The sequence below is a fragment of the Triticum urartu genome, chromosome 1A (genome assembly GCF_056163025.1).
Source record: "Triticum urartu cultivar PI428250 chromosome 1A, HENAU_Tu73, whole genome shotgun sequence".
NCBI classification, from domain to species: Eukaryota; Viridiplantae; Streptophyta; class Magnoliopsida; order Poales; family Poaceae; genus Triticum; species Triticum urartu.
Genome location: NC_141873.1, coordinates 193,038,324 through 193,048,003, shown reverse-complemented (window position 1 = coordinate 193,048,003; position 9,680 = coordinate 193,038,324). Strand labels below are relative to the sequence as shown.

The window sequence follows — 9,680 nt, the reverse complement described above, 5'->3', positions numbered from 1 at the left end:
TGCAGTCAAGGCACCGAAGCTCAGTCCGCGAGGGAGAGGGCATTCTAGTAATCAAACTTGTCAGTCTTGTACGAGTTGACACGACACATCAATGCACTTCACTTGATATATTTCAATAATTTGCGTTTACCGGTCCATTAATTACAATGCATGCATGCATGTCGTGACTCTCCTTTTGATACTTGCATGTGTTGATTTAATGGACCTTGAAGTAGTATGAATATGTGACAGTAAAGCTTTGTAATGCCCCGGCCCTAATAAAGCAAGAGATGGTTGTGCACGACGAGGGCGAGATCATGCAGACGGAACAGGACCTGACGAGGGAGCTCTCTATGGTCTCGATGGACCTCACCTTGATCCACTGCCCCTTGTGCCTCCACCCCTTGAAGCCTCCAGTGTATGAGGTTCGAATACACCTCATTTGTTCGGCTGATCGAGCAAGGTGCAGGTTTCATGATTGATGTGCTATTCAATTGATTTGTGTTGTGCAAGGGGGGCACCTGGCCTGCACGGACTGCCGCGTCGAGCGCCCCGGGAACCAGCGGCAGTGCCAGAAGTGCGAGCCTGGCAGTGTCTTTGACATGCAGAACACGGCAGTGGATGTCGTCCTCTCCTCGGTGAGGGTGGAGTTCCCGCACGAAGCCTGTGAGCTCTATGTCACTTACCACAAGCTCGCCGATCACCAGAGCGTGTGTCCGCTCGCGCCCTTCAAATGCCCCATGCCCATCTGCAGCTACGAAGGCCCGCCGCCGGTGCTCTCCCACCACATCAGCACCGTGCATCCCATGCCCGTGCATAGGATCCAGTATGGCAAGGCGCTCCAGCTACAAGTCCCACTGACGGAGCCACAGCTCTTGCTGTTCGTGGAGGAGGACGGCCACGCGTTTTTCTTGGTCGGTAGCGTGCTCGACATCGGCGCACCTATCGCCGTGTTGGTCATCTACATCAGAGCGGGGGCGTCCCCACTGCCGCACTACATGGCCAAGGTATGGACGAACGGCCCACCGGGGGAGCCCAAAGGCAGGACCGACGTCGTCAAGGTGGAAATGGAGGTCACAAGCAACAACGATCCTGGCGACGTCGCCGTGCAGGAGCTGACCTTCTTCACAGTTCCTCCCAAGCTGCTGGCCGGGGCTAAGCTGGTGTCCCTCCACATTTAGATTGACAAGCTCACGTCCTAAATGATTCTACAGTGCCTTATGTTTATCTTAGTAATATGCTAATATAGGTGTTAGCTCGGTCTAGTTCAGCTTAAGAGATGGTGGGTTTTGGTGGCAATGCAACAATTACTTCGACATCAGGTCAACAGTTAAAGTAATTTCCAACAGTCGAACAGATATTTTGTGTCTGTTGGATATAAAGATCCTTTGGGTAAGATGTATAATAGCTTATATGCTTGTTTGTTCACGAAGTGTTGCATACTTGTGCGAGTTGACACGACACATCAAAGTAGTACTCCCTCAGTTTCTTTTTAGTCTGCATATAAGATTTGGTCGAAGTCAAACCTTGTTAACTTTGACTAAGTTTATAGAAAAAATATCGAAATTCACAATATGAAATCAATATTGTTAGATGCATCATGAAATTAATTTTCATACCATATAGCTTTAGTGTTTCAGATGTTGATGTTCTTTCTACAAAGTTGGTCAAACTTTACAAAGTTTGACTTTGACCAAATCTTATATGCAGACTAAAAAGAAATGGATGCCAGGGAGGGTATAAGTCGAGGCGCATATACCAAGGAGGGTCTGGTTGTGTCTATACTTGGACAACCCACCCGACTGCACACCAGGCAGACAAAGCTCGTGTCGTGTTGGTGCCGTGTGCGGCCCGCACATTAACCAAAACCTCGCGCCTCCAGCTTAGCCTCCGTGTTTTAAACTTCTCGATCTCCAGGCCAAGGGGCAACATGAAACCTATGATAGAGCCAATTGGATGGTTGAGAACACTATAATTCATAGCTTCAGATGCATGTGTGAGAAAGGACGAGTGCGTGCGTGCACCTCTTCTCTTCCTGTATAACGTACTAAACTCAGAGTACAAGTGTATGTGGGTGGCATCGACCTAGGCAGCTAAAGATGGTGCGTGCGAGAAGTCCTGAGAGATAGGTGTGTGCATGGGAAAGAGGGAGAGAGATGATATGTATTGATGTAATGCGTGTGAAAAAAAGACTAGTCTATTGCTCGCCACGAGGCTATTCCTGTCGAACGCCCCAATAACTGTAAAATATGTATCTGGCGGTGCCAGTTATTGCACGTACACAGTAGTAGGAAAAGAAGTACCATGGCATATGCTACACCACGGCCGAGAACACATGCCCACGTTACGCCATCCGGGAATAGTGTCGCACTTCGAAACTAGAACCATCAATAAATTTTGAGCTTGTGTCTCGTCACATTCCAAATTACTACCACGCTATATTTAATTGCAAACCTGTCCACACCGATCACAACCAAAACGGTTTCCCACTTAGGAGTGTATTAGTACTACTCGGTTATAAATACTACTATGACAAGATGACTGCACATTCCTCCTCAACTGCTCATCCACAAAAAACAATCAAGTCATTCAACATTGTTCCCTTGCGTCTGCCATGGCCAGCGTGAGTTCTGGGTCGAGAGATTTCTTGATGAGGACATCAATACCATTGTTACACCCACAGCTCCTGCTGCTATACATACTGGACCAATTACTAGAGCTCACGCACGCCAATTAAATTATCAGGTACTTTTGTTTCTTGGTAATGATTCTAATGTTCATGAGAATATGATGCTGCCTAAATTGGATATGTTTGTTTTGCTTACAAATGAAGGGCCTGGCATGGATAAGAGGGATGAACACTAGAGCAAGACTAAGCATGGAGATGATGGCATGCGCAAGGGGATCCAGAACGGAGTTACAAGTGATGATTTCAGGACTTTGAAGCCACCATAAGGAGTGCATGAAGCCTTGGACGAAATATACAAGATGTCACTTCATAAATTTTGTCCAGAGGCTATTCTAGGTGCTGCCTCACCTTATTATTGGGCCAGGCCCATGTATTTTCGAAATACTTAAGTATAGGATGTTTTCAGAGTCCGTATGTGTGGGGAAACATGAGATAGGGTTGGTTTTGAACCCCTCCTCCAAGGGCCACAAAATTCCCCCCCTCTTCCTCCATATAAACATCCCTTAGGGTGTCGTTTAGACTCAGGGTTTTGTTTAGACTAAAGTTCACCATAGCTGCAACTTTGCGTACTTCGTTTGTGTTCAATGAGCAGACAAAGGCGTCACATAACTCCACCTTTGATCAATAAAGCTTTCCTCTTATATTCGCAATATCCAGATTGCAATCTTAGTTTCTTGCCGGTTCTTCGTTTGCTTGCAGGAAATAGACCTTTGTGATCAGGTTAATCGTTCTCCAGTGTGGTCAATAACCTCTTGTAGTTGGGTTAGCGATTGCTAAGGCGCGACGTCCTCGCACGTTCGTAGTTGGGTCGTCAAAGTCGACTTCCTCCAAAACGATAGCCACCATCTCATCGAAAGACGGGATACCTTTGCCTCTATCAAGTGGTATCAGATTTTCAGGTTGCTCAGTGAGATTCTACAGTTTTTCGTAGTTTAGATCGAGTTTGTTCTTCATACCCACAGTCCACGAAAAAGCCAAAAATTAGGGTTAGTTCATCATATCCGAACCAGTTTGAGCCTTTGCATAGTCTTTTCAGTATTTTGCTTTGTTGAATTTGTAGTTGCATCGCCGTGTCTAGTTGCTGGTCTTAGAGTCTAGTCTTTTAGAGTTTCGAGTTCTGGTCATAAGTTGTCATGCCGCCGCCGCACCATCATCATCGCCCCTGCCATCTACCACCACCGCTTATCTGCCACCGATCCGCCTCCATATACCACCACCAATCTGTATCCATATAGCACCACCAATCTGTATCCATATACCACCACCAATCCATATCCATATACCACCACCAATCCGTATCCATATACCACCACCGCTGCCATATCCTACCACCATATATCCACCACTAATCTGAGTTCCTTTCATATTAGGTTTGTTTTCGAGATCCATCTAATTTATGTTTCGTGTTTCCTTGCCTGAGTAGACCGTGGTGGAGACCCCCAGGCAGTTTTTAGGCCAAAATTTTCGTAGGCAATTTTTTTCACTATCCTATTTTTAGGCTTTTCTGACTCTTTTAAGCCACGTGCCATCATAGTGATTTTTTGTCGCACTTTTTCGTCGTCGCTGCCCTGATTTCCGAAAAAAAGTCAAAAAAAATTTGTGCCCATAATATCAGTTTGACGAGGGAAGAGTTTTGAGACACTCGCCATTATAGTGGTTTTTCGCAAAAAAAAAGAGGAGCGCAAAAAAAAACAGAGCAAAAAATTCCGGAGTGTGCTTTTCCCTTCTTTACGTGCAGCGCCGTGATTTTGTTAGTGTTCTAGGCTCGCGTCTCTAGCACGGTCTAGCCTAGGACCAGCACTGTACCGTCATTGAGCGTTTTTCAACTTTGCATCTATGAATTGATTATTGCTGACCCTTTTTGCTACCATATTATAAGCCTTCCCAGCTCTACATACATCTACGTCGTGCGTTTGACTCTCCCTGGTAATCGCTCTATCCAAGCTTTGAGAGTTTTGACTACGACGGTTGCCGATCACCGCCTACTGCTGGGTAAGAACTGGTAAGAATTTGAGATTTGCTTGATGGATTTGTGACACCCACCACCATCTCTTGTTCGTAGTCTATAGGATCATATTCTTGTGTGTTTCTATTGCTGCTAACCATGGAAGGATCACAAGCCGACGAGACTGACTGGGAGAACATGACAAATAAGGAGTTGCATGATAAATTTTAGCGAATGATGAGTGGACAGGTGCAAGATGTGCTAAACAGATTTGAAGAGGCCATGTAGAAGATAGATAGCATGGAGTAGATGTTCGAAACAAATCTCGATAACATGTTTAATGAATTGCTCGCGCATCTTCCACCACCACCATCGGTTGCACCTAATGCACCTCTACAACAACAACAACAACAACAACAACGACAACAACAACAACAACGTCGCCTTCCAAATCAAGTGGGACGAGCACAACGCGTTCCCATTGACCCTAGGCAAAATTCGGGTGCCGCTGTTGATGCTTCTGTAGGTCCTACTGCTACTGCAGAGGTAGAGGACCATTACGAGGATGAGGTTGATCAAAATTAGAACTACGTGCAACCACCAGCACCACCACCACCAGGTCGTCCTCAGGTATATCATCGCAACGGTAGGGCTGCACCACCACCTGAGGTACGAGATCATGACCTTTTTCCTAAACTGAAGTTGAATATCCCACCATTTGAGGGGAGATATGTTCCTGATATACATCTTACTTGGGAGTTAGAAACTGGACAACGTTTTACATGTTTACAATATCCCGAGGAGAGACGTGTTCCTGCTGCTGTTTTGCTTTCACTAGTTTTGCATGTGGTTGGTGGTCTGAACATTGTAGATTATATCCTATTCCAGCTACTTGGGCTGCTTTCAAAACTGCTATGCGTACTCGTTGGGTTCCACCATATTATCAACGTGAATTACTTCAAGAATTGCAGCGTTTAAGACAACGAAAAAATTCTATAGAAGAATATTATCAGGAGTTACAAACTGGCATGATTAGATGTGGTATTGTTGAGGAGAATGAAGCTATGCTTGCATGTTTTATGGGTGGATTAAATAGAGAGATTCAGACCATTCTAGAGTATAAGGATTATACTAATATCACTCATTTATTCCATCTTGCTTGTAAAGATGAACATGAATTGTAGGATCAACAGGCATTGGCGTGAACTAACTTTTCTGCAGGTCGATCTTCATCATGGACACCACGTGCTTCCTCTACCTCCACTGGACCAGCACCTCCAGCAGGTGCCACCTCCAGCCATGATACAAGAAAGCAAGCACAACCACCACTACCTGCCAAGAGCACACCTGTTGGGCCTGCGCAGAGCTCTTCTTCTTCCATGGCATCAACAGGGCACACAAGTGATATTATTTGTCGTCGTTGTAAGGGAAGAGGACATTTTGCGAGAGAATGCAAATCTCAACGTGTGATGATTGTTACTGAGGATGGTGGGTATGAGTCTGCTAGTGACTATGATGAGGAGACTTTGGCTCTTATTACACATGAAGAACACGGTGGAGATGATTCTGATCATGAGACGCAATACATGGCAGCTGAAGATGCTAACATGTATGAATGTTTAGTTGCTCAATGTGTTTTGAGTGTGCAGGTGACACAAGCTGAGCAAAATCAGAGGCATAATTTGTTACATACAAAGAGAGTTGTGAAGGAACATCCTGTTCGCGTCATCATAGATGGAGGGAGCTGCAATAACTTGGCTAGTATGGATATGGTGGAGAAGCTATCTCTCACCACAAGACCACATCCACATCCTTACTACATCCAATGGTTCAACAACAGCGGCAAGGTTAAGGTAACATGTAATGTTCGTGTGCATTTTAGTATCTCTACATATGTTGATTATGTTGATTGTGATGTGGTACCTATGCAAGCTTGTTCCTTATTACTTGGTAGACCATGGAAATTTGATAAAAAATTTGTACACCATGGTAGAAACAATCGGTAGACTCTTGTTCATAAGAATAAAAATATTACTTTGCTTCCTATGACTCCTGATTCCATTTTGAAAGATGATATTAATAGAGCTAATAAAGCAAAACAGGAGAAAAATAAGAGCGAAAATCAGATTGTGGCAAAAGAATTTGAGCAACAAATGAAGCCTAATAATAAACCATCTAGTGTTTCTTCTGAAATTAAATTGAAAAGTGCATGTTTACTTGCCACCAAATCTGATATTGATGATCTAGATTTTAACAAATCTGTTTGCTATGCTTTTGTGTGCAAAGAGGCATTATTTTCATTCAAGGACGTGCCTTCCTCTTTGCCTCCTGTTGTCACTAACATTTTGCAGGAGTTCGCTGACGTCTTTCCACAAGACGTGCCACCGGGATTACCACCTATTCGAGGGATTGAGCATCAAATTCACTTAATTCCTGGTGCATTATTACCCAACCGTGCACCATACCGTACCAATCCAGAGGAGACGAAGGAGATTATGCGTCAAGTACAGGAGCTGCTCGACAAAGGTTATATACATGAATCCCTTAGCCCTTGTGCTGTTCCTATCATTTTAGTGTCGAAAAAGGATGGTACGTCGCGTATGTGTGTTGATTGTAGAGTTATTAATAATATTACTATTCGTTATTGTCATCCTATTCCTAGGCTAGACGACATGCTTGATGAATTGGGTGGCTCTACAATATTCTTCAAAGTTGATTTGCGTAGTGGATACCATCAAATTCGTATGAAATTGGGAGATGAATGGAAAACAACATTTAAAGCTAAGTTTGGATTATATGAGTGGTTAGTCATGCCTTTTGGGTTAACTAATGCACCTAGTACTTTCATGAGGTTAATGAACGAAGTTTTACGTGCTTTCATTGGACGATTTGTGGTAGTCTTTTTTGATGATATACTGATTTATAGCAGATCTTTGGAGGAACATTCGGAACATTTACATGCTGTTTTTATTGCTCTACGTGATGCATGTTTGTTTGGTAACCTTGGGAAGTGCACCTTCTGCATCGACCGAGTATCTTTTCTTGGCTTTGTTGTTACTCCATAGGGAATTGAAGTTGATAAAGCCAAGATTGAAGCTATTGAGAGTTGGCCGCAGCGCAAAACAGTCACACAAGTGAGGAGTTTTCTGGGCCTTGTTGGAATCTATAGGCATTTTGTGAGAGATTTCAGCACCACTGCTGCACCTCTCAATGAGCTTACAAAGAAGGATGTGCCTTTTGTTTGGGGTACCGCACAGGAAGAAGCCTTCACGGTATTGAAAGATAAGTTGACACATGCTCCTTTACTCCAACTTCCTGATTTTAATAAGACTTTTGAGCTTGAATGTGATGCTAGTGGAATTGGATTAGGAGGTGTGTTATTACAAGATGGCAAACCTGTTGCATACTTTTCTGAAAAATTGAGTGGGCCTAGTCTGAATTATTCTACTTATGATAAAGAATTATATGCTCTTTTTCGGACTTTAGAAACATGGCAACATTATTTATGGCCCAAAGAATTTGTTATACATTCTGATCATGAATGTTTGAAACATATTAAAAGTCAAGCTAAACTGAATCGTGGACATGCTAAATGGGTTGAATTCATTGAGACTTTCCCTTATGTTATTAAACACAAGAAGGGTAAAGAAAATGTTATTGTTGATGCATTGTCTCGTCGATATACTATGCTTTCACAACTTGACTTCAAAATATTTGGTTTGGAGACCATCAAAGATCAATATGTGCATGATGCTGATTTTAAAGATGTAATGCAGAATTGTAAAGAAGTAAGAATGTGGAACAAGTTCGTCATTAATGATGGATTTGTGTTTCGTGCTAACAAGCTATGCATTCCAGCTAGCTCCGTTCGTCTTTTGTTATTGCAGGAGGCGCATGGAGGACGATTAATGGGACACTTTGGGATGAAGAAGATGGAGGATATACTTGCTACACATTTCTTTTGGCCAAAGATGAGACGAGATGTTGAGCGTTTTGTTGCTCGCTGCACTACATGTCAAAAAGCTAAGTCATGACTCAATCCTCATGGTTTATATCTATGGACTTTGTTTTAGGTTTACCTTGAACAAAGAAGGGGAGGGATAACATATTTGTTGTCATGGATAGATTTTCGAAAATGGCACACTTTATACCATGTCATAAAAGTGATGATGCTGTTAATGTTGCTGATTTGTTCTTTCATGAAATTATTCGCTTGCATGGTGTACCAAACACTATTGTTTCAGATCATGATACTAAATTTCTAGCCACTTTTGGCGATGTTTATGGGCTAAGTTGGGGACTAAACTGCTTTTTAGTACTACTTGTCACCCCCAAACTGATGGAGAAACTGAAGTAGTAAATAGAACTTTGTCTACTATGCTTAGGGCTGTTTCGAAGAATAATAAGAAAATGTGGGATGAATGCATGCCTCATACTGAATTTGCTTATAATTGTTCATTGCATTCTACTACTAAGATGTGCCCTTTTTAAATTGTGTATGATTTCCTACCTCGTGCACCTATTGATTTGTTGCCTGTTCCATCTTTGGAGAAGGTTAATTTTGATGCTAAAGAACGTGCTGAATTGATTTTAAAATGCATGAGTTAACTAAGGAAAACATTAAGTGTATGAATGCTAAATATAAACTTGCTGGAGATAAGGGTAGAAAACATGTTGTGTTTTCACCTGGAGATCTTGTTTGGCTACATTTGCGTAAGGATAGATTTCCTAATTTGCGCAAATCAAAGCTAATGCTATGTTCTGATGGTCCATTTAAGGTGTTAGAGAAAATAAATGATAATGCATTTAAACTTGAGTTGCCTGCAGATTTTGGGGTTAGTCCCACTTTTAACATTGCAGATTTGAAGGCTTATTTGGGTGAGGAAGATGAGCTTTCGTCGAGGACGACTTCATTTCAATAAGGGGAGGATGATGAGGACATCAATACCATTGTTACACCCACAACCCATGCTGCTATACATACTGGACCAATTACTAGAGCTCGCGCACGCCAATTAAATTATCAGGTACTTTTGTTTCTTGGTAATGATTCTAACGTTCATGAGA

The 9,680-nt window shown here is 42.7% G+C and overlaps 1 protein-coding gene across 1 annotated transcript; it reads left to right on the top strand.

Annotated features, from left to right (window-relative positions):
- The first annotated feature begins 269 nt into the window (after window positions 1-269).
- On the top strand, window positions 270-1,160 carry LOC125532813 (E3 ubiquitin-protein ligase SINA-like 10). Its single transcript, XM_087538291.1, has 2 exons — window positions 270-423; window positions 493-1,160. Exons 1-2 carry the CDS (start codon window positions 270-272, stop codon window positions 1,158-1,160), a joined length of 822 nt encoding a protein of 273 aa, XP_087394417.1.
- Window positions 1,161-9,680: the final 8,520 nt, after the last annotated feature.